At 42.2% G+C, this 26,537-nt stretch overlaps 2 protein-coding genes across 4 annotated transcripts in view; both read left to right on the forward strand.

Moving 5' to 3' along the window:
• The window catches only part of LOC133570494 (uncharacterized), a 29,702-nt gene extending 8,094 nt beyond the window's left edge, over window positions 1–21,608 (forward strand). Inside the window, exons 2-3 of one of the 2 annotated variants that reach the window (XM_061923169.2) lie at window positions 9,524–10,324; window positions 19,232–21,606. In XM_061923169.2, the coding sequence (XP_061779153.1) occupies window positions 9,524–10,324; window positions 19,232–20,535 (2,105 nt within the window). In that variant the 3' untranslated portion in view covers window positions 20,536–21,606. Of the gene's footprint in view, window positions 1–9,523; window positions 10,325–19,231 lie in introns of both variants that reach the window. The other variant, XM_061923168.2, reaches the window with a different exon arrangement.
• Window positions 1–26,537, forward strand: part of LOC133570505 (uncharacterized) — a 490,167-nt gene that overhangs the window by 434,776 nt on the left and 28,854 nt on the right. The gene's annotated exons all lie outside the window — the stretch shown is intronic.

Genomic DNA, 26,537 nt, shown 5'->3' on the forward strand with positions numbered 1-26,537 from the left:
ATCCGCCATTTTCTCAAACACATTACAAACACCGAGTCAAATCAGCTCTGTTATTTTCCGTTTTTTCGACTGTTTTCCGTACCTTGGAGACATCATGCCTTGTCGGTGTGTTGTCGGAGGGTGTAACAACACGAACAGGGACGGATTCAAGTTGCACCAGTGGCCCAAAGATGCGAAAGTGGCAAGAAATTGGACGTTTGTTCCGCTTACTTTACCGACGAAAGCTATGCTATGACAGAGATGGCAAGAATGTGTGGATATCCTGCGACACTCAAAGCAGATGCATTTCCAACTGGACTGGACAGATCAGCTTTCAAGAAAAGAGAGCGGATGAGGGTATGTCTACAGAATATATTAATTGATGAAAACTGGGCTGTCTGCACTCTCAAAGTGCATGTTGTTGCCAAATGTATTTCATATGCTGTAAACCTAGTTCATAGTTGTTAGTTTCCTTTAATGCCAAACAAACACATACCAATCGTTGGTTAGAAGGCGATCGCCGAATTCGTCCTCGCTTTCTCCCGTGTCGCTGGCTGTCGTGTTGTTTTCGTCGGTTTCGCTTGCATACGGTTCAAACCGATATGGCTCAATAGCTTCAGTTTCTTCTTCAATTTCGTTTTCGCTACCTGCCTCCACACTACAACCATCCGTTTCAATACATGCGTAATCTATTGAATCGCTTAAGCCGTTGAAATCTGAGTCTGAATCCGAGCTAATGTCGCTATACCTTGCCGTTCTAGCCGCCATGTTTGTTTGTATTGGCATCACTGTGTGACGTCACAGGATAATGGACGGGTGTATATAACGATGGTTAAAATCAGGCACTTTGAAGCTTTTTTTAGGGATATTGCGTGATGAGTAACATTTTGAAAAAAACTTCGAAAAATAAAATAAGCCACAGGGAACTGATTTTTAATGGTTTTAACCCTTCTGAAATTGTGATAGTGTTCCCCTTTAATGGGTTATCAATGTTATTTATGTGGGTTTGTAAATAGTTATCCGCCAGGATTGCTTGTATGGGGATGGAGGGCATTTCTTCTTAAACAATTTTCCATTGAGCAATGTATGACGGGTTGCACCAGCATATCACTGCTCTTATCTGGGCTGCAAAATAGTAATATCGGAGGCAAGGTAAACCCCATCCTCCCTTTTGTTTGACCAATTGTAAAGTTTTGAGACAAACTCTTGGCCTTTTACTTTGCCATATATACCTTGATACCATTTTGTCCCATTCATTGACTTGGTTTTGGTTAATCTCTATTGGCAGGGTTTGAAATAGGTACAGCAGTCTTGGCAGTACATTCATTTTAATGGAATCAATTCTAGAACTAAGGCTAAAAAAAGGAATTAAGTTCTATCTTGCTATGTCATCTTTTATTTTTTTATGTATGGGTAGATAATTGTATTCTGATCATTTTGTTTGATCTTTTGGCAAATTAATGCCAATGTATTTAAAAGACTCTGTTTGCCATATCAGAGGGTAACTACTTCTGATTTCCCCTGGTGGGTTATAATTATATGAGTAGCTGGGTTTTACCTATATTGATTTTATATCCTGGTAGTTGACCATACAGTTCAAATGATTGCATTAATTTAGGGAGCGAGTATGTTGGGTGTCCGAGGTAAACCAAAATGTCATCCGCATAGCAGGCCAATTTATACTCTCTTCCTTTAATCATGATTCCCTTAATATCTTCATTGTGTCTAATAGACTGAGCTAATGGCTCTAGATATAATGCAAAGAGTAATGGTGACCATGCACATCCCTGTCTAGAGCCCCTTTCTAGGGTAAAACTGTTTGATAAGTATCCATTGACTTTAATCGTAGCAGTAGGATTGTTATATAGTGCCTGCATAGTTTTAATGATTGTATCCTGAAAGCCGAATTTATATAAAACTCTGTAAAGAAAATTCCAAATGACCGAATCAAAGGCCTTTTCAGCATCCACACTTGTAACAATTGCTTCAATGTTTTTTCTTTGTATATGATCCATAATATGTAGTGTCTTTCTTATATTGTCTTGTGTTTGTCGTTGATGTATAAAACCTATTTGATCATTATGTATCAATATAGGTAAAACATCTTCTAATCGTTTGCCCATAATGGAAGTAAATAGTTTATAATCTACATTAAGAACCGATATTGGCCTGTAAGATGCACATTCAATTCTATCCTTGCCTTCTTTTGGTATAGCTGAGATAATTGCCTCCCTCCAACTGAGTGGCGTTTGTGCCTTTTTTAAGACCCAATTCAGTGTGGGGAGTAAAACAGGTATTCATTATTTTTTAAATTTCTTATACCATTTAGCCGTGTAACCGACTGATCCTGGCGATTTTCTTAATTTAAGCCTACTAATTGCAACTTTTAATTCATTTTCAGTTATATCTGCAGATATTGTTTGGTTTTGTTTTTCATCTAAAATAGGTCAATCCAGAGAGTTCAGGAAGCTGTCAATTTGGGTTATGCTCCTACTAGAGACCTCAGAGTATAAAGTTTTATAAAAATGTTAGAAGACTTCCTGAATTTCATTTGGTTTAGTTTTTATCCCTTTTGTTCTTGGATCCCTCATTTTATGAATGGTGTTTTCTGCTATCTTTTTTTTTAGTTTCCAGGCCAGTATTTTCATAGACTTAGAGCCACTTTCATAGTGTCTCTGTTGCAAAAACATTAGATTGTTTTTAATTTCTTGTGTGGCCAAACTGTTTATTGTATTCCTAGTATTTCTTATTTCCCTTAATGTATCCTGTACCAAATTTAGTTTGTGTTTTCTTTCTAATTCTTTTAGTTGTTTTTTTTTTTAAGTCATTTGATTTTGTATTCTAATTTTTTTTCTTAAATGAAGATATTGCTAGAATTTTCCCTCTTAAAACAGCCTTCAGAGTGTCCCATAATATGTGTCTTCAGTATCTAATCAATGTGTCATTGAACTCCAAGAAGAGACTATTTTCAGATTTAATTTGTGTCTTAAAGGATAGGTCATTCAGCAGACTTGAGTTTAGTTTCTATGTATTAATTTTTGCCCTCAGATTAAAGTCAATAGATAGGTATATAGGTGCATGGTCACTTAGATCTATCGTCCCAATTTCACAGGTACATATTTTATCTTTATCCTGTCATGATCCGTTACCCGGATCATGGCATGATTTATGTTGGTAATGTTTCTGTTTTAGTCTGTTTCCTGGGTGCACCCTCTTTCCCTGTTTACTGTTGGTTTCCATGGGCACTGATTCTCCTCGCCTGTCTTAGTTTTGCAATTAGTGTTCCCACCAGGTGTTTTGGTTAATCACTCCCCTTTATAGTTTCCTGTCACCCAGCAGTAGTTGCTGGGTCAATGTTTGCTTTAGGCAACGTTTACGTTCTCCTGTTTTTTCTCCTCGCTGTAGTAAGTTTGTACGCACTAGCATTCCTTGTTTTTTCACCCTTGGTGACATTTTGTGTTTTTTAGCTCCATGCTTGCTAGAATCCTCAGTTTGTATTTTTGATCCTGCCTTAAAATAATTAAAACCTTAAATCTTACCTGCACGCCGCACCTGCTTGTCGTCTGTATTGGAAGGAACACTACCAGCGCAGCAATGCGCCCCCCAAGACGTAACAGATTGACCCAGCCAGACGAAGTGTTCCTGTCCAACATGGACAAAGAAGATATCCTCCTGGAACTCCAAGCGGACACCCAGCCGTGGGAATACGAGGACGAAGCCGAGCTGCCTGAAGAAGACCTTCCGGCCGACGCCATGGTAGCATGGGGACAGCTAATGGCTAAGTTGACGGAAGCACAGACCCGCTTCCTCCCCCACTCTCAAGCCACCCGGACGTCGTCCACCCCACCTGGTACGCGAAGGCTCGGGCAGCGGGCCAGCTCAGAGCAGGCACAGAAGGGGTACCAGATGGACACTTTGCCCTCAACGTTGTCTACCAGGCTTTTCCCGTGCGGCTTCTCCTCCCCTCAGACACCACCTGCTGGCAATTGTCCAGAAAGGCGCCAGCGGCGCACACGCACAAAGCCAGCTCCCAGGCTTCCTAGAGCCCACCCGCCCGTGCCCTCTGCTCCCACCAAACTCGCACAAGCGCTCCCCCCACAGCTCCATCTAGCATCTGGAATCTGCTTCCTGAGAGGGGCGGGGGCAGTGCTGGTACCAGCAGACCTCCTTCCACTGAGGTTGCTGCCTGCCTCTCCTCCGCGCTGTCGGCTTCGGCCCCACTTCCTGCTCTGTCTCCTCTGTCTGCTGTGCCACGTGCTGCTCAGCCTTCTCCACTTCCTATTCCAGCCCAGTCATCTTCCAAGACAAACCTTGAAAAATACAGTCCGGCTTGGGTGGATGAGTGGTACCGCAAGGTACTTATTGAACTGCAACTGGAGGAACAATCCCAATCAGCAGAAAACACTCCGCCTGCTCTTCTGGCTCCTCCCACGCTGACAGCCCAGACGCCTACCACTCTGACGCCACCATCAACCCTGGTAGTCCTGCAAACGCCATCCTCTCCACCTCCTGCTCCAGCGCTGCAAAGCACACGAGACCCTGCAGAGACCGACCCAGTAAAAAGGGCATTGCACGAACAGGCCAAACAACTTGGACAACAGGAGGAACAGTTTGGCGTTCTTGGGGCTTGCGTCAACGCCATGGCGGAACGCCAAGACGCCCGCCTTGATGCTTTGGAGAGACAGCTGGGAAGTATACTCACCGCGCTGCAGGTGATGATCCCCCCTACGGCCAACCCAGCAGTCCAGCTGAGACATCCACCACCCGCAGATATTCCGTTGCCTGATTCGCCCCTGACTGCGCCCACGTCGACAGACGAGCCGCCTGCTTCGCCTCTGGCTCCGCCCACGCCGACAGACGAGCCGCCTGCTCCGCCCACGCCGACAGACGAGCCGCCTGCTCTGCCTCTGGCTCCGCCCACGCCGACAGACGAGCCGCCTGCTCCGCCTCTGGCTCCGCCCACGCCGACAGACGAGCCGCCTGCTCCGCCTCTGGCTCCGCTCACGCCGACAGACGAGCCGCCTGCTCCGCGTCTGGCTCCGCCCACGCCGACAGACGAGCCGCCTGCTCCGCGTCTGGCTCCGCCCACGCCAACAGATGAGCCGCCTGCTCAGCCTCTGGCTCCGCCCACGCCGACAGACGAGCCGCCTGCTCCGCCCACGCCGACAGACGAGCCGCCTGGTCCGCCTCTGGCTCCGCCCACGCCGACAGACAAGCCGCCTGCTCCGCCTCTGGCTCCGCCCACGCCGACAGACGAGCCGCCTGCTCCGCCTCTGGCTCCGCCCATACCGACAGACGAGCCGCCTGCTTCCATGGCGACGACGCTTCCTGTTTCCACGGCGACGACGCTTCCTGTTTCCACGGCGACGACGCTTCCTGTTTCTACGGCGACGACGCTTCCCGCGGCTTCCACGACTGCCTCACCTACCACACCTCCCGCGGCTTCCACGCCTGCCTCACCTACGACGTGCCCACCTCCTTGTGTCCGGCGGGCCGCACCACGGCGCCGCCCACCTCGTCGTTTCTGGACTATTCATGGACGCTTTTGGCGCCAACAGCAGCGACGTCCCAGACTTGGGTACAGGACTCAAAGACTCCTGAGGTTCTGGCGCCAGTCTCGTCCGCCTTCTCAACGGCCACAGACATGGCCATTCCGAGGTCGCCCGCCTCGACGATTGTGGCGACAATCTACCCGCCGCCGCCACCTGACTTGTCCCCAGTGGCTTCGGGGACACATGGCCTGGCGGCCCACCACCAAGTCATCCCTCTACCCTCCCGTGACTTTTGACTTTCTGGGGGGGGGATTGTAGTTTGGGACGTCTGGGATCCGTCCCTTAAGGGGGGGGGTTATGTCATGATCCGTTACCCGGATCATGGCATGATTTATGTTGGTAATGTTTCTTTTTTAGGCTGTTTCCTGGGTGCACACTCTTTCCCTGTTTACTGTTGGTTTCCATGGGCACTGATTCTCCTCACCTGTCTTAGTTTTGCAATTAGTGTTCCCGCTAGGTGTTTTGGTTAATCACTCCCCTTTATAGTTTCCTGTCACCCAGCAGTAGTTGCTGGGTCAATGTTTGCTTTAGTCAACGTTTACGTTCTCCTGTTTTTTCTCCTCGGTGTAGTAAGTTTGTACGCACTAGCATTCCTTGTTTTTTCACCCTTGGTGACATTTTGTGTTTTTTAGCTCCATGCTTGCTAGAATCCTCAGTTTGTATTTTTGATCCTGCCTTAAAATAATTAAAACCTTAAATCTTACCTGCACGCCGCACCTGCTTGTCGTCTGTATTGGAAGGAACGCTACCAGCGCAGCAATGCGCCCCCTAAGATGTAACATATCCTTTCCAAATGTTAGAAATAATCTATTCTTGTATAAAGACAGTGCGGAGCAGAGAAATAAGTATAATCCCTTCTGTCTGGGAAAAAGTCTCGCCATATGTCAATTAAGCCTACTTCCTCAAAAAGTGTGTTTATTTTCTTATAAAGGGGTTTCACGTTTTGTATTTTTATACTAGATGAGTCCAATGTTGGCTGTAAATATATATTTAAATCCCCACCACAAATCAAAAGACCTTTGGTTTCCGTTACCATAATATTGGTGATTTTTTGGAAGAAATTAATATCACTCCCAGGGGGTGTAGAGACATTCAATAAGGTGATTGGGTTCCCATCTAGCTTTCCCTTTACTAAAATAAATCTACCCTCCTTATCACCAAATTCCAATACTTTTTCAAAATGTAGCTTTTTTGAGATGAGGATTGTAACTCCTTTCCTATGTCCTAATTTATATGACGAACAAAACAAATGAGTGAAGCCCATTCTCTTTAGTTTTACATGCTCCTTGTCAGTCAAATGGGTCTCCTGTAAATATACTATGTGGGCTTGTTCTGTCCTCACCTTCGATAATATTTTATTGCGTTTAATTGGGTTCAATAGGACATTAACATTAAATGATACACATTTTACTTTGTCACTAACCATATGTATTTACTTGTAAATGTACCAATAAAATATTCAAAATAAAACCTAGCAAGTCTACTCCCATAACGAAAACAACTGATATAACATAAATAAAACAAAGCAAAAATAACTAAAGACAATTAAAAAAGAAAAGTGTAGTTCCAAGGCAGGGGTCTCTAATAGATGCCCCTGAGTTGGGCTAGATAAAACGTCTTGCTGTGGGGGAAATCCTCTCCCAACTATGGGCTGAGGGCCCCCATCATGGCACTTGGTAGAAAGAGAAACAAAATCTCTGTTCATTACATAGATACATCCCTCATTTGTATATATTCTCATCTAGCTGGGGTTATTATATAAACGCAAATGTCTTGGAGTGAATTTAAAGTCACCTGTTTTGGTTCTGTTCATCTTACCAACACTTTAAGAAGTCAGTCAAAATTAACAGGTCCTCCGGAGAAGGCGATGATTATCTTCTGAAGGCTTGCAGTCTCTCCTTGATGTTTTTCTCTGGCTCCTCACATGTCCCCTCCCGGCTCCTTCCTCCCATGGTCTCCCAGGCGGAGCGGGACAGCTGATCCAGCAGGCTCTCCCTCGGTGTAGTCACGCTGACTGGAAGTCCTCTGTCCTTCATGTCTTTTGTTGCCTCCTTTGCTGTCCGGTACAACTGCGTGCCGTCCTCCTGGAACACTCGTAGTTTGGCCGGGTACGGAGTCTGGAAGCAGATATTTCTTTGCTTTAACACTCGCTTCGCTTCAGCATATTTTTTCCTCTTTTGCAGGACTGCTGGGAGGTAATCCTGGTCAAAATGCATTAGTCTCCCATTCAGAAAAATCTTCTTCTTTCCCCAGGCTTTGCTCATGACCTCTTCTTTCATCCTGTAGCGGAGGAATTTGACTATTATTGACCGCGGCTTGTCTTCTCTGTCTCCGGCGGGTCTTGGCCCTTTCGATGTCGAGTTGCGTAGTTGCGGGGATCTCCAACATGTCCCGCAGCAGTTTTTCCACAAACTCTGGCATGGACGGTCCCTCGGCTCCTTCGGGAACATTGTATATCCTCAAGTTCTTGTGTCAGGATCTCCCTTCATAGTCGAGTAGTTTGTTTTCTTGCTGATGAATGACTTTTATCATGTTGTTCAACACATACTCCACGTTTTGAATCCGGCCCTCCACCTTCTCAATTCGCTCCTCTGTGTCTGTTATTTGTTTAATGTTGGTGAGCTCGGATTTAATATCGTTCAGCTGTTCTTTTATGTCTTTTCGGAAGTCCCGAATCTCCTCCAGAACTTGGACTAAACCTTCGGCGTCCGCCTCCTTTGAGCGAGGGTTAGCGTTAGCACCGCCATCTTGTAGCTTTACAGGGGAGCTGTTCGCGGACACAGAGCTTTCCTCATTTACAGGCTCTGCAACAATATTTCCTCGATTTCCTCTGGTTTTCCCCATTCTTGCCCCTTTTGTTTGTTCAGAGATTATCTAAAAATTTGGCATGTTACGGTCTAACGGGGCAAAATAACTTTTCTCACGAGGGAGATGTTACTCGAAGCTGCCATTCAGCTTGATGATGTCACCGGAACTCCTCAGACTCAGTTCTATGTTTTTTTTGGGTACAGAAAATGATGGAATGATCACTTAAGCCGCATACAGTAGTTTCACTTGTGAAAATCATAGACTGGTCAGAAGTAACAACGAGGTCTATGAAGGTTTAAAAGGACTCACTCACCCTGGTAGTATGCTTAATGAGCTAAGTGAGACAATGTTGGTGGCACAGCTTAGTGAAGATTTTAAAAATGGGTGCATCCTTTCAGGACATATCTGTGTTCCAGTCCCCAAGAAGATGTAAACCTGTATCAACATGTTTACACAAAACTCACACCCTCACTAAATACATTTTTCACTGTAATCAAATCTAAATAAAGTTATAATTTCACTTCCTGATTCTGACTTACATGCAACAATAAGTGAAAGTAAACATTTATTTTCAATAACCAAAGTAGTCAACACTTGAATTATTAAAAGAACATAAAGGTGACTGACTTTCCTTCCGTGTGTTGTAGATGGTCTCCAATTCCTAAAGAGGAATTGTTGATGGAGATACTCCATAAAACAGCACATAGGGAAACATGTTTTTGTTAAAAGTTCCTTTTGGCCCAGCCAACAAAATGACCACCCAAAAGTATTCTGCATGATAACAAAAACATACCATGAATGTTTTTTTTAAGTGATTTTGGAATTAGATTTGTTTTATTTCCATGATAATGAAGTTACGGTAATGACAATCTCAATATTTACAGCCTTTACATCAGTGAAGTCAAGAATGCCTCAATCAATGCTGCCTCGTACATATAAACATTTTCAAATTGACCCCCATCAAATTTCCAAGTCTTTTTTGTACTCACTGTACCACTTTTGAATTAATTTTAGGACAAAAGATGGTATTTCCTGTGTTTATATTGGTTGTTTTGCTACACACTTTTAACACAACACACAAAAGAACACAAATAATCTCATTGTGTTTACAGTGTCAGTCCAAAACTATTTATTTTCTCTCTTTATCTCTTATCATTTATCTTATTGACTTATTTACCCAACAGATGTCCAGCAGCCCACCCACATGAAAGAGGAAGAGGATGATCCACAGCCCACCCACATGAAAGAGGAAGAGGGGGATCCACAGCCCACCCACATGAAAGAGGAAGAGGATGATCCACAGCCCACCCACATGAAAGAGGAAGAGGGGGATCCACAGCCCACCCACATGAAAGAGGAAGAGGATGATCCACACATGAAAAAGGAAGAGAATGATCCGCAGCCCACCCACATTAAAGAGGAAGAGGATGATCCACAGCCCCCCCACATGAAAGAGGAAGAGGGGGATCCACAGCCCACCCACATGAAAGAGGAAGAGGATGATCCACACATGAAAAAGGAAGAGAATGATCCGCAGCCCACCCACATTAAAGAGGAAGAGGATGATCCACAGCCCACCCACATGAAAGAGGAAGAGAGGGATCCACAGCCCACCCACATGAAAGAGGAAGAGGATGATCCACAGCCCACCCACATGAAAGAGGAAGAGGGGGATCCACAGCCCACCCACATGAAAGAGGAAGAGGATGATCCACACATGAAAAAGGAAGAGAATGATCCGCAGCCCACCCACATTAAAGAGGAAGAGGATGATCCACAGCCCCCCCACATGAAAGAGGAAGAGGATGATCCACACATGAAAGAGGAAGAGGAGGATCCACACATGAGAGAGGAAGAGGAGGGAGAGTGTGTTGTAGGGCAGGAGGAGGATGATGTCAGCAAGTTTCCACTGACTGTTGTCTCTGTGAAGACTGAAGAGCATGAAGACAAAGCACCTGAGTCCTCACAGCTTCATCACAATCCAAGTAAGCACATTTCATTTTATTCTCAGGGCATTCAATCCATCACAACTGGACTGTTCACTTTGTCTTAGAAGACTCATCCAAGTAGGCTTCATCACTTCATGCTCATACACTTCAAGTCTTAAATCTAATCATTGGAATTTAGAGGGAAACTGCACTTTTTAGGGGATTTTTCTATCGTTCACAATCATTATAACAGACATGATGGTGGATATATAAAAAAAAATCACATTCGAACTAGGGCTGGGCGATATGGGCTTTTATTAATATGTGAATATGTCACGATACACCATATGTATGTGGATATTTTTAGGCCATGTCACGATACACCATATATATGTGGATATTTTTAGGCCATGTCACGATACACCATATATATGTGGATATGTTTAGGCCATGTCACGATACACCATATATATGTGGATATGTTTAGTCCATGTCACGATACACCATATATATGTGGATATGTTTAGTCCATGTCACGATACACCATATATATGTGGATATGTTCAGGCCATGTCACGATACACCATATATATGTGGATATGTTTAGGCCATGTCACGATACACCATATATATGTGGATATGTTTAGGCCATGTCACAATACACCATATATTTGTGGATATTTTGCCTTAGCCTTGAATGAACACTTGATGCATATTATCACAGCAATATGATGATTTTATGTGTCTACATTAAAACATTCTTCTTCATACTGCATTAATATATGCTACTTTTAAACTTTCATGCAGAGAGGAAAATCACAACTAAGTCAATTGACCAAAAGTGTATTTATTAAACAGTTATTAAGCAGTGGCACAAACATTCATGTCATTTCAAAACAGAACGTGCAAGATTGTCAGAGACATTTTAAAACAAGCTATTAGTGCACTTTTGTGCATGATGTCACTAAGATGACATCAAAACAACACTAAATTAAAGTGTACTTTTTGTACAAAACGCCACTACAATAGTTTAAAATAAATAAAGTGCAATTTTGTGCATGATGTCACACAAGATATTTCAATAAGTGTCAAATAAAAATGAGCTGCATAATAGGAAATCAAATAGTGTATGTCCTTCACTATGTGGTAGGTTCCTGCGGACGTTGTCTCCTTCTGTTGTTGACTATTTGTTTCATACGGTGTTGATGTGGAAATGGTTGCTTGGGCATTTTGTGGGTGTGGCACTGAACGGGGATGTTGACATGCAGAGTTTCAAGCACTCTTCATTCTCTAGCGGGTGACTTTTCAAATTGTGCTACATTAGCAGTTCTGCTACTTTTTGTAGCAACGCTTTTGCCGCATACTTGTTCACCATCTACCTGCTTGAAGCCAAACCACCGCCAGATGATGGGCCTCCTGCTGTTTGTCTCGGGAATTAATTCTGCCTTCATTTGTTACCAGATTGGCACCTTCTTTCTCTCGTATTACCACTAGCACCACAGCTAACGTTACCATGCCGCTACCTGTCTGCTCCGTGAGAGCGTATGACGTTGCACACGTGACAGTATGTGACGTATGTAAGAAGGTGCGCTTGTTTTATGTCTCTGTGAGAAGGAGAGACAAGAAAGAGTGAGAAGAGCCTGTAGTGTAATGCCTGCAGCTAAAAGCAACTGCGGACGTTGTCTCCTTCTGTTGTTGACTATTTGTTTCATACGGTGTTGATGTGGAAATGGTTGCTTGGGCATTTTGTGGGTGTGGCACTGAACGGGGATGTTGACATGCAGAGTTTCAAGCACTCTTCATTCTCTAGCGGGTGACTTTTCAAATTGTGCTACATTAGCAGTTCTGCTACTTTTTGTAGCAACGCTTTTGCCGCATACTTGTTCACCATCTACCTGCTTGAAGCCAAACCAGCGCCAGACGATGGACCCCCTGCTGTTTGTCTCGGGAATTAATTCTGCCTTCATTTGTTACCAGATTGGCACCTTCTTTCTCTCGTATTACCACTAGCACCACAGCTAACGTTACCATGCCGCTACCTGTCTGCTCCGTGAGAGCGTATGACGTTGCACACGTGACAGTATGTGACGTATGTAAGAAGGTGCGCTTGTTTTATGTCTCTGTGAGAAGGAGAGACAAGAAAGAGTGAGAAGAGCCTGTAGTGTAATGCCTGCAGCTAAAAGCAACTGTGTGAGAACGTATACTCCAATATCACCATATAGTCATTTTCTATATCGCACAGAGACAAACCCACAATATATCCAGTATATTCCATATATCACCCAGCCCTAATTCTACCTCATAAATGTAAATAAAAGTCCACTTGCAATGGAGCCAATGGGAGGTCCTCTATAACCATCCAAAATACACCAACAATACTCCATTTGCATTTTGTGACTTGAATGTCCACCAAGTGTTAGTTGAGTTGAGTTGTGTTGAGTTTATTTGGAACATGCAAGCATACAACATGATACATCACACATGCATGCATACAACATGATACATCACACATGCATGCATACGACATGATACATCACACATGCATGCATACAACATGAAACATCACACATGCATGCATACACCATGATTCATCACACATGCATTGAGAAAATTGAGAATGTTTATCTTCTTCTTTTTACTTTGTAAACACTTTAAGTGTGAAGAGTTTCTTGAAGTGGATCATATTAGTACATTGTTTGATTGCTTTGCTTTATCCATTCCATCATTTAATTCCACATACTGATATACTGAAGGTCTTAAGTGTTGTACGTGCATACAAATGTTTTATATTACATTTTTCTCTAAGATTATATTTCTCCTCTTTTGTTGAGAATTGTTGTACATTCTTGGCTAGCAGGTTATAGTTTGCTTTGTGTATCATTTTAACTGTTTGCAAATTCACTATGTGGTGGAATTTCAGTATTTGTGATTCAATAAATAAAGTGTTTGTATGTTGTCTATATCCAACATGATGTATTATTATCACTGATCTGTTATGTAACACAGTTAATGAATGAAGTGTACTTTTGTAGTTATTTCCCATATTTCTACACAATAAGTCAGATATGTAACACTAGCGAGCAGTAGAGAATATGAAGTCATTTTTGGCCCGGGACGTATTTTGCTTTATTCATTATTAAAATGTGTTTTGCCACCTTATGTTTTATATTTTGTATATGAGATTTCCAGTTCATTTTATCATCTATTAATACTCCTAGAAATCTGGTTTCTTTTACCCTTTCAATGTCTATTCCGTCTATTTGTATTTGTGTTTGACTTTCTCTTCTACTGTTACCAAATAGCATTATTTTACTTTTACTGAGATTCAAATATTGTCAAAGCATCTTTTTAATGTGTTCATTTCTTCTGTTATTATTTGTATTATCTTCTGTGTGTTCTCTCCTGAACAAAACACTGTTGTATCATCCGCAAATAATACTAACTTTAAATATTTTGTAACTTCACAAATGTCATCTATATAGAGATTGAATAATTGAGGTCCTAGTATTGATCCCTGAGGTACACCACAGGATATATTTAGTGTTGTAGAAGTGTGTTGGCCTATCTTCACGTATTGTTTCCTGTTGGTTAAATAACTTCTTATCCAGTTTAAGACCAACCCTCTGATGCCATATCCTTCTAGTTTTTTGATGAAAATATTGTGATTAATTGTGTCAAATGCTTTAGTTAGATCCAACAACACTGCTGCTGCACATTTTTTACTATCTATTGCATTGCTCATTTCTTCTGTCATTTCAATTAAAGCCATCAAAGTTGAAATATTAGCTGTGTATCCATATTGCTTCTCTTCTAGTATTCTGTGTTTGTTTGTGAAACTCTCTAATCTGTACTTTTTCAATGATTGTAGAAAACTGTGGAAGTAAATAAACAGGTCTAAAATGTGTAAATTGGTATTTGTCTCTAGTCTTATACAAACCCTGTTTCCATATGAGTTGGGAAATTGTGTCAGATGTAAATATAAACAGAATACAATGATTTGCAAATCATTTTCAACCCATATTCAGTTGAATATGCTACAAAGACAACATATTTGATGTTCAAACTCATAAACTTTTTTTTTTTTTTGCAAATAATAATTAACTTAGAATTTCATGGCTGCAACACGTGCCAAAGTAGTTGGGAAAGGGCATGTTCACCACTGTGTTACATGGCCTTTCCTTTTAACAACACTCAATAAACGTTTGGGAACTGAGGAGACACATTTTTGAAGCTTCTCAGGTGGAATTCTTTCCCATTCTTGCTTGATGTACAGCTTAAGTTGTTCAACAGTCCGGGGGTCTCCGTTGTGCTATTTTAGGCTCCATAATGCGCCACACATTTTCAATGGGAGACAGGTCTGGACTACAGGCAGGCCAGTCTAGTACCCGCACTCTTTTACTATGAAGCCACGTTGATGTAACACGTGGCTTGGCATTGTCTTGCTGAAATAAGCAGGGGCGTCCATGGTAACGTTGCTTGGATGGCAACATATGTTGCTCCAAAACCTGTATGTACCTTTCAGCATTAATGGTGCCTTAACAGATGTGTAAGTTACCCATGTCTTGGGCACCAATACACCCCCATACCATCACACATGCTGGATTTTACACTTTGCGCCTATAACAATCCGGATGGTTCTTTTCCTCTTTGGTCCGGAAGACACGACGTCCACAGTTTCCAAAAACAATTTTAAATATGGACCTGTCAGACCACAGAACACTTTTCTACTTTGTATCAGTCCATCTTAGATGAGCTCAGGCCCAGCGAAGCCGACGGCGTTTCTGGGTGGTGTTGATTTTGCCTTCTATAGGAGAGTTTTAACTTGCACTTACAGATGTAGCGACCAACTCTAGTTACTGACAGTGGGTTTCTGAAGTGTTCCTGAGCCCATGTGGTGATATCCTTTACACACTGATGTCGCTTGTTGATGCAGTACAGCCTGAGGGATCGAAGGTCACGGGCTTAGCTGCTTACGTGCAGTGATTTCTCCAGATTCTCTGAACCCTTTGATGATATTACGGACCGTAGATGGTGAAATCCCTAAATTCCTTGCAATAGCTGCTTGAGAAAGGTTTTTCTTAAAGTGTTCAACAATTTGCTCACGCATTTGTTGACAAAGTGGTGACCCTCGCCCCATCCTTGTTTGTGAATGACTGAGCATTTCATGGAATCTACTTTTATACCCAATCATGGCACCCACCTGTTCCCAATTTGCCTGTTCACCTGTGGGATGTTCCAAATAAGTGTTTGATGAGCATTCCTCAACTTTATCAGTATTTATTGCCACCTTTCCCAACTTCTTTGTCACGTGTTGCTGCCATCAAATTCTAAAGTTAATGATTATTTGAAAAAACAAAAAATGTTTATCAGTTTGAACATCAAATATGTTGTCTTTGTAGCATATTCAACTGAATATGGGTTGAAAAGGAATTGCAAATCATTGTATTCTGTTTATATTTACATCTAACACAATTTCCCACCTCATATGGAAACGGGGTTTGCAAATTGGTGCAACTTTAGCTATTTTCATTTAGTTTGGGTATTTGAAATGATAGGTTACTAATATACATGAATGGTCCTGAGATCTCTTCTAGAACCTTTTTTATGGTTTCCATATCAATTCCATTACAATCAGTTGAAGTCTTAGATTACAGGATTATAACTATTTCCTCCTGTGTCACATTACTGAGGAACATGGAGTTGGGATTTGGCTCTATGGTATCATTATAGTCCTCAATTGAAACTGGGTCTGGAATCCTTTCTTCCAATATTTACAAAGAAATTATTGAAGCTTTCAACTACTTCCTTCATGTTGTCATTATTTGTGTTTCCGTCTAAGAAGTATTGGGGGTAATCCCCCCAAATATAAGCTTTGGCTTCAGCCTAATCCTTTTTCCGTCATTCTTTTTCTTTTCTTTTTGTGTGTAAATGTGTATGATTGTTAAATATGTATCATCTGTACTGTTAAACTGGTCACACAGAATGGTTGATGGTTGATTCTATGATGGAAATAAACTTATTTCATTCAAATAAACATATGGGACGCAGGTTGTCTTACGTCAGCACCAGAAGTGGTCAAATCAGCTGCTCACCTGGCAGGTTTTTTGGGGATGAATAGGGAAGTCCTTCTTTAGCTGCCGTCTTGTTTTATCATATATTGCTGCCTTTGCACCTGTCAATGTTCACTTTTGTATGCACATTAAATCAACAACAAATCTTGACTTTGGAGCAATGTTCACAGACTCTAGTATTAGATGCAATGTTATTGGGACCATGATTTATGTCATAACTTGTTCACACCTCCTCATATGGAAGATACTTTTCCTTCTTCATGTCTCAAGAACACACATACACACGCACACACACACACGCACACACACACACACACACACATTATTGTATGTGTGACCTTCTTGACAACCTCTGAAAAATGCCTACCACTTTAGGACCAGCATTTTTAAATATATAAAGATTTATATTTACAACATTAATAATATATACATACTATGCAATCATAAAAAAGGTAAGCTTTTTGTAAATTTGTTTTGGATTTAGTTTTTTGTAATTGGTTTTCAATCTTCATTATTTACCGTATTTTCCGCACTATAAGCCGCACCTAAAAACCACAAATTTTCACAAAAGCTGACAGTGCGGCTTATAACCCGGTGCGCCTTATATATGGATTAATATAAATATTTATTTTCATAAAGTTTCGGTCTCGCAACTACGGTAAACAGCCGCCATCTTTTTTCCCCGTAGAAGAGGAAGCGCTTCTTCTTCTATGGTAAGCAACCGCCAAGGTAAGCACCCGCCCCCATAGAAGAGGAAGCGCTTCTTCTTCTACTGTAAGCAACCACCCGCCCCCATAGAAGAAGAAGCCCCCGGATATTGCGTTTCATTTCATTTGTGTGTTTACATCTGTAAAGACCACAAAATGGCTCCTACTAAGCGACACGCGTATAACGCAGAATTTAAACTTAAGGCAATATTTAACCAAAGAACTCCAACCGCTCGATATTGGTGTCAACAGGGCATTTAAAGCACGACTGCGAACGGCGTGGGAACAATGGATGACCGAAGGCGAACACACCTTCACTAAGACAGGGAGACAGCGCCGGACGACATACGCCAACATCTGCCAGTGGATCGTAAATGCCTGGGCGGATATTTCGGTCACAACTGTGGTCCGAGCTTTCCGGAAGGCAGGATTCACAGAACTGCGACGAGACGGAGCCGGCCATTTTGGATCCCGTATTCGCCCAACTTTTTAATTCGGACACCGAAGGAGAAGAATTCGAGGGATTTATGAATGAAGAATAACTTCAGAAAGTGAGCGTTATGTTTATTTTGTGTGTTGTGACATTAACGTTCGAGCAACATTAAGTTATTGATGCTTATTGATTGCACATTTGCACATTACCGTACATTTTGGGAGTGAACAGAGTTGTTAGAACACTGGTTTTTAATATATTATTAAAGTTTGACTGACCTATCTGACTGTTTTTTTGACATTCCCTTTAGCGCAGTTAGATGCGGCTTATAACACGGCTTATAGGTGGACAAAGTTTTGAAATATGCCGTTCATTGAAGGCGCGGCTTATAACCCAGGGCGGCTTATGGTGCGGAAAATACGGTACTTCAAGTTATTACGATCTCTCTCTCTCTCTCTCTCTCTCTCTCTCTCTCTCTCTCTCTCTCTCTCTCTCTCTCTCTCTCTCTCTCTCTCTCACACACACTTGTTATTACATATGTTGACCAGATGTTGAGATATTTGCTGGGAGTCCATATTGGTTCTCCACCAGCGTCCCACTTTTGTTGATAAATAAATCTAATCAGCTATTGAATAGTTTTTCCATGATTTTGGAGAATGGTGGAAGTAATGAAACTGGTGTGTAGTTAGTAAACTGGTGTATGTCTCCATTCTTAGAAATTGGTACGACTTTTGCAATTTTCATTTTGTCAGGGAATTTGCGGGTTAGAAATGATACGTTGCTGATATATGTCAGAGGTTCTGAAATGTCTTCTATAACCTTTTTTATGGTTACCATATCTATTCCATGACAGTCGGTTGAGGTCTTGGATTTACAATGTTTTACAATTTTGATTATTTCTTCTTTTGTCACGTTCTTAACAAACATGGAATTGGGATTTCTGTCTATGAGCTCACTCAAGTCCTCAACTGATCCATCATCTGCATTTGGAAATCTTTGTTCCACATTCTTTCCGATATTAACAAAGTAATCATTAAAACGTTCGACTATTTGGTTCATATTGTCATTTTTTGTATTTCCATGTAGAAAGTACTGGGGGTAATCTTTCTTAGCAGCATTTTTAATGATGCTATTTAGGATGCCCCATGTTGCTCTCATGTTGTTTCTGTTCTTCTTTAATAATTGTCTGTAGTATTCCTTCTTACATGTTCCTAGTATACCAATTAGATTCTTTTTATATTTCTTATACTTATTTTCTGCCTCTATAGATGTCTGTGTTATTAATATTCCATATAATGTCTTTTTTTTGTGACAAGCATTTTTCAGTCCTTTTGTCATCCATGGTTGGTTGTTTTTCTTTTGCTTCTTACTAACTTCTTTCCATGGACAACATAAACATTGATATTATGCATGTGGGCCAATATATATATATATATATATATATATATATATATATATATATATATATATATATATGTATATATATATATATATATATATATATATATATATATATATATATATATATATATATATATTTGATGTGGCAAGCTACTTTTGCAGTGTAGCTTGTAGTGTAGCGTGCTACAATTCTCTGAGGATAGCTTAGCTCCATTTAATTGAGTGTAACTTGTAGCTTAGCTTACTACATTGTCCAGGTAGCTTGCCCATCACTGTCTATTTGGCCTAGCTCACATGTCAATAGTTTGAATACTGCAAACTTCAATACAGTAACACCTCATTTGTTCTGCAGACGTCCAGCGGGTGTCAGCGGGGAGTCATGAAGAGGAGTGGCACACCAGTGTGGGACAGAAGGAGCTACAGGCCCCCTCCCACATTAAAGAGGAGCAGCTTCATGATGAAGATGAAGCTCAGTCCTTACAGCTTCATCACAGTCAAAGTGAGGAGAACAGAGGGGCGGAGCTTGTAAGTCAACACATCACAGAAGCTGATGGAGAGCATTGTGAAGATATCAAGTCAGAACCAGACAGCATCTTTGCTCCACTGTCAGACATGGACCACATGATGTCACACTCTTCTGATCACAGTGACCACATCCAAAAACCTTTGGAGAGTAAAAATGACTCTAAAGGTGATACGAGACATCACACTAACAACAAACACTTTGACTGCTCTGAATGTGGGAAATCATTTAGACGGAAGTTTCATTTTACAGAACACATGAGAATACATACTGGAGAGAAACCTTTTACTTGCGCTGTTTGTAAGAAGAGTTTCTCCAGAAAGCCACACTTGACCACACACATGAGAACACACACTGGAGAGAAACCTTTTACTTGCTCTGTTTGTAAGAAGAGTTTCTCCAGAAAGCCACACTTGACCACACACATGAGAACACACACTGGAGAGAAACCTTTTACTTGCTCTGTTTGTAAGAAGAGTTTCTCCACAAAGCCACACATGACCACACACATGAGAACACACACCGGAGAGAAACCTTTTGCTTGCTCAGCTTGTGCTAAAAGATTCAAATCTAAGAGGGAAATGATATTACACATGAGAACACACACAGGTGAGAAACCTTTTAATTGCTCTGTTTGTAAGAAGAGTTTCTCCAGAAAGGCACACATGACCACACACATGAGAACACACACTGGAGAGAAACCTTTTGCTTGCTCAGCTTGTGCTAAAAGATTCAAATCTAAGAGCGAAATTATATTACACATGAGAACACACACAGGTGAGAAACCTTTTAATTGCTCTGTTTGTAAGAAGAGTTTCTCCATGAAGTATAGCATGACCACACACATGAGAACACACACTGGAGAGAAACCTTTTGCTTGCTCAGCTTGTGCTAAAAGATTCAACACTAAGCAGGAAATTATATTACACATGATAACACACACAGGTGAGAAGCCTTTTACTTGCTCTGTTTGTAAGAAGAGTTTCTCCAGCAAGCAAAGCATGACCACACACATGAGAACACACACTGGAGAGAAACCGTTGAGTTGCTCTGCGTGTGTTAAAAGGTTCAGGTATAATTATCAGGTGAGTAAACACAAGTGTTTAACAGTCAGGAAAGCTGCAGGGATGTAAAAACACTTAAACAGTGATTGTGCTAAATGTAGTTTAAAAACACAGCATGTTTAATAAGAATGTATATTTGATGTTGTATGTAGTGCTTCTCATCTTCTAGTCTTATATGTTGTCCTGTAGTTACTTTTTAAGTTGTGTGCATGTATTGAATATTATATATGTAGCTACTATTCTATTTTATTTTATCGTTATTATTATCATTTGTATTCTTTTCACACATTTTTTCCATTGCATTTTATTGATGTTATTATCCAATTAAAAGTATGAATGAATAAAATGGTTAACAAAATGTGGACTCTGGTAGATTAGCAGCATTGTTACATCATGGATGTTAACTACTGCAAAACATCAACAAAGAAGAAAAATGCTGAAGTTAGCAACACATCACTGAACTTTAGAGCCATCGTGAGTGGAGTTGCTTGTTTTTATTGCTGCATTTGTACTTATTTCACCTCACATCTTCACTTTTAATCCTAAAGTCTTCTTCACATATATTGTTGTAGGCTTCTAACATTTATGTTTCTGATGTGTGTGTGTAGTCTGTGGAAAGGGTTGTTGTCCCTTGTGGATCCAATTGTTCACTTGCACAGATACATCTTCATCTTCATCATCATCATCATCATCATCACCGGTCCACTACTGGACGAAATCTTAGCATTAATGTTTTAATATAAGTGTGACCTCATTATTCCTTGATAATAAGACTAAAAATACAGATTTAAGCACCTCTTGTAGTACTCCAACTCGCCACACTGAGAAGTGGGGGCGATCATGAGCTAGCAGATGCATGTTGCTATCATGTTTTATCAGCGAGGAAGACAGTGTTTGTGTTTACTTTTTTGTCAGATCCAAGTTTTAATGCTCTGCTGAATAAATGAATCACTATGGCTGCCAATATGGAGGATTATTTATATATTTAATCAAATACTTTTCTTAACAGCTAGAAAAATGACACCACAAAAAGTAAAACAGCAGCAGGACTCAGTAAATATGTTATTAATATACTAATTAATTAACTATAAAGAGTAACATGACAGTGGAAATTTCACAAGAATTCATTAAAAAGTGGAAATTGGGAATGCTCCATAAAATCCTTTAGTGATGTTTAAGATGCAGATGAAGGAGGTGGCACCGTGCAATAAAAAAAGGGATATTTATTGATAAAAGAACAAAAAACGAGAGCAACAGGGAACTCTGAAGAAAACAAAACAAACTGCTGAAACCCAGCAAAACACTCACAGGAAATGTGGAGCAGACGGCGTCCACAAAGTACGTGCATACTAGAGCTTGGCATCAAAAAGTATATTTGATGGTCACCCGTGAACAAAGAATAATGTCCCGACAACGAAGGTAGCAAAAGGATCAATTTAAATAGTCTTGATTGCAAACAGAAAAAAGGTGAGGGGAAATGCTCGGGGACAGATGTGAAGCAGCCACAGGAAAACACCAACACAACCGGAAGAGCCGCCAAAATAAAAGCACAGGAAAGGAAGTAAAACACTAACAAAAGGCAAATAAGGCACGGCCTGGTGTCACCAGATGTGACAAATGGACTCTCAGAAATGAGCTGAGCCAAGATTGACACCCTGGATAATGAGGGATAAGCAATCTAGTGTCATGTCAGCACACTGTGACTGGAAGGCAGGATTGTTGTCTTTTATGTGGAGGCTACAGTCCCCATGAGAGAAGTGAGAACTACTTCTATCAATACTACTACTGCAACTTCATTTACATGTATTTTTTACTTACAAAATATATATTTTTTAATTTTTTATTGACATTCAGCATCAGACATTCTTATCCATTACATCATGTTTGCATACATCATACATCTATTGTCTGCCCTGAAGGTCAAAATATTATTTTTGTTTATATCCCAAAGATGACACCTCTCACCCCCACAAAAAGAGAAAAACAGCCAAAAAACAAAACAAATTAAAGTAATAATAATATTATCAAATAAATAAATAAAAAACAATAATGATATTAATAAAAAATTTGAAGACTCGAAGACTTCTATGGAAATGCAAAAACCGAGACTCCGATATCCCTCGCCCGGACGCGGGTCACTGGGGCCCCCCTCTACAGCCACCAGGTGCTCGCCATCGTGCCCCAACTCCGGGCCTGTCCCCATGGGGCCCGGCCGGGCACAGCCCGAAGAGGCAACATGGGTCCCCCCTCCAATGGTCTCACCACCCATAGCAGGGGCCATAAAGGTCGGGTGTGTTGTGAGCTGGGCGGCAGCCGAAGGCAGGGCACTTGGCGGTCCGATCCTCGACTACATAAGCTGGCTCTTGGGAAGTGGAATGTCACTTCACTGTGGGGGAAGGAGCCTGAACTAGTGCCCGAGGTGGAGAAGTTCCGGCTGGATATAGTCGGACTCACTTCGACGCACAGCAAGGGCTCTGGAACTAGTTCTCTCGAGAGGGGCTGGACTCTCTTCCACACTGGCGTTGCACGCAGTGAGAGGCAATGGGCTGGGGTAGCAATTCTTGTTGCCCCCCGGCTCAAAGTCTGCACGTTGGAGTTCAACCCAGTGGACGAGAGGGTAGCTTCCCTCCGCCTTCGGGTGGGGGGACGGGTCCTGACTGTTTGTGCTTACGCACCAAACGGCAGTTCAGAGTACCCACCCTTTTTGGATACACTCGAGGGAGTACTGGAAAGTGCTCCCCCGGGTGATTCCCTTGTCCTACTGGGGGACTTCAACGCTCATGTTGGCAACGACAGTGAAACCTGGAGAGGCGTGATTGGGAAGAATGGCCGCCCGGATCTGAACCCGAGTGGTATTTTGTTATTGGACTTTTGTGCTCGTCACAGATTGTCCATAACAAACACCATGTTCAAACATAAGGGTGTCCATATGTGTACTTGGCACCAGGGCACCCTAGGCCGCAGTTCCATGATCGACTTTGTAGTTGTGTCATCGGATTTGCGGCCTCATGTTTTGGACACTCGGCTGAAGAGAGGGGCGGAGATTTCTACATATCACCACCTGGTGGGGAGCTGGCTGTGATGGTGGGGGAGGATGCCGCACAGACCTGGCAGGCCCAAACGCATTGTGAGGGTCTGCTGGGAACATCGAGCAGAGTCTTCTGTCAGAGAGAGTTTCAATTCCCATCTACGGAAGAACTTTGAACATGTCACGAGGGAGGTGCTAGACATTGAGTCCGAGTGGACCATATGTTCCGCACCTCTATTGTCGAGGCGACTAATTGGAGCTGTGGCCGCAAGGTAAGTTGGTGCCTGTCGTGGCGGTAATCCTAGAACCTGTTGGTGGACACTGGCGGTAAGGGATACCGTCAAGCTGAAGAAAGAGTCCTATCGGGTTCTTTTGGCTCATAGGACTCCGGAGGCAGTGGACAGGTACCGACAGGCCAAGCGGTGTGCGGCTTCAGCGGTCGTGGAGGCAAAAACTCGGACATAGGAGGAGTTTGGGGAAGCGACTTCCGGACGGCTTCGAAGCAATTCTGGAACACCATCCGCCGCCTCAGGAAGGGGAAGCAGTGCACTGTCAACACCGTGTATGGTGAGGATGGATGAGATCCGCCCGGAGTTCCTTAAAGGCCTACTGAAATGATTTTTTTTCATTTAAACGGGGATAGCAGATCCATTCTATGTGTCATACTTGATCATTTCGCGATATTGCCATATTTTTGCTGAAAGGATTTAGTAGAGAACATCGACGATAAAGTTCGCAACTTTTGGTCGCTGATAAAAAAAAGCCTTGCCTGTACCGGAAGTAGCGTGACGTCACAAGTTGAAAGTCTCCTCACATTTCCGTGTTGTTTACAATGATGGCCGCCAGCAGCGAGAGCGATTCGGACCGAGAAAGCGACGATTTCCCCATTAATTGGAGCGAGGATGAAAGATTTGTGGATGAGGAAAGTGCGAGTGAAGGACTAGTGGGGAGTGGAAGCGATTCAGATAGAGAAGAAGCTGTGAGAGGGATAGAGCCATACCGCTTTGAACCCGACGCTGACGGTGACGGTCAGGAGGACGCTGCTGATATTGATGCTGGAGTAGCACACGACATAGATCTTCTTCAGAATACAGAATGGTAAAATGTTATTTGTTTATAGACTAGTTTTAGCTTGTGGCCTAGTCTTGCACTGTTACTGTTAGTGTTGCAACTTCCACCCCAGGCCCAGGCCTATCTATAGACTAAGTATCTATCTTTGACACAATGTCAAACCTAATTAATTACCCATTATTTCTATGGGCCACAGCTCCATATACCGGCAATACTAAAAATATGCATGTAGATTAATAAGATCCACAATGATAATATTAATTATTGCACATGTTTGCAGATTGCAGGTGTCAATAATATGAATTGATTTACAAATATTTTGAATATTTCTATTTCCAGGTGTACATGTCACAACTGTGTGAACATGGAGACAGTGGCTGAGTGTGCCTGCTGTCATGAGCTGGAGGCAGTGGCCAGAACAATGGAGCAGGAAGGGGTGGAGACGTGCATCATAGACCACCCTGGCTTTCAATCTGTGTGTCTGGATGAATGGGTGCTGCAGACAGCGTATTACGCCTACAAACAGCAATATGGCGTGCTGCAGCAACAGCAAAATGAGTGAGGCACTAATAAGTTTAAATCATTCTTTATTCTATCAACCTTTGGAAGATAAGTCAGAATGAGCACTTTCTTATCTTATTCTTATTCTGTGAAATGTACTGTGCTACAATGTACACGACATTATATATCATAGAAGTATTACATACATGGACCGTAGATGTCAACAATATTTACAATTTACTGCAACAGTAAATGACAAATGAATAGAATGCATGACAATGTCTTTTGCATCTCAGAGAACAGTGAGTCACTGTGTATCCATGTCCGGATAATAACAGGTGCCATCATTTGCTATCAACTATTCTGTACTTGCAGGCGGAGACGACACACAGCATATCGACAGTTTGTCCACTTTTGCTGGGGATATCTGGGAAAGGAGATAAGGGTGGTACTACCAGCTTGTGTAGTACATAAGATTAGGACAACATTTCCATCGATGGACTACACGGGGTTCCAAGACGTGCAGTGACTGCAACAGAATCCACATGGCCACTGTAGTTAATCAATAAAATCAATCAATCAATCAATCAATGTTTATTTAAATAGCCCTAAATCACAAATGTCTCAAAGGGCTGCACAAGCCACAACGACATCCTCGGTACAGAGCCCACATAAGGGCAAGGAAAACTCACCCCTGTGGGACATCGATGTGAATGACTATGAGAAACCTTGGAGAGGACCGCATATGTGGGTAACCCCCCCACCCCCTCTAGGGGAGACCGAAAGCAATGGATGTCGAGTGGGTCTGACATAATATTGTGAAAGTCCAGTCCTTAGTGGATCAAACATAATAGTGAGAGTCCAGTCCATAGTGGGGCCAGCAGGAGACCATCCCGAGCAGAGACGGGTCAGCAGCGCAGAGATGTTCCCAACCGATGCACAGGCGAGCGGTCCACCCCGGGTCCCAACTCTGGACAGCCAGCACTTCATCCATGGTCACCGGAATAACCACTGCACAAGGGGGAGAGTGCGTGGGGGGGCAGAGGAGAAAAGAAAAGAAACGGCAGATCAACTGGTCTAAAAAGGGGGGCTATTTAAAAGCTACAGTATACAAATTAGTTTTAAGATGGGACTTAAATGCTTCTCCTGAGGTAGCATCTCTAACTGTTACCGGGAGGGCATTTAACACTTACCGAAGCGACTCCTGTGCTTGGCGATGGCTTCCTTCTTGTCTGGCTTCTCCAGTTCATCGCAGAGGAAGGGAGGCACATCCACAGTGACGCTGACTGGTGTTCTCTCGTCAGGGGTCTGTCTGCAGCCAGCAACAAACTCCCTGATCAAGTCATCTACGTAGCTTGCAAAATACAATTGTACATGTTCCTGCTCACAACATAATATACTCATGGAGAGTGAAACCTGACAATATTATTATCATGATACAAAGTGTAAGTGTACATGTTTTGTGTCCTCT

Source organism: Nerophis lumbriciformis, linkage group LG28 (genome assembly GCF_033978685.3).
Source record: "Nerophis lumbriciformis linkage group LG28, RoL_Nlum_v2.1, whole genome shotgun sequence".
NCBI lineage: Eukaryota > Metazoa > Chordata > Actinopteri > Syngnathiformes > Syngnathidae > Nerophis > Nerophis lumbriciformis.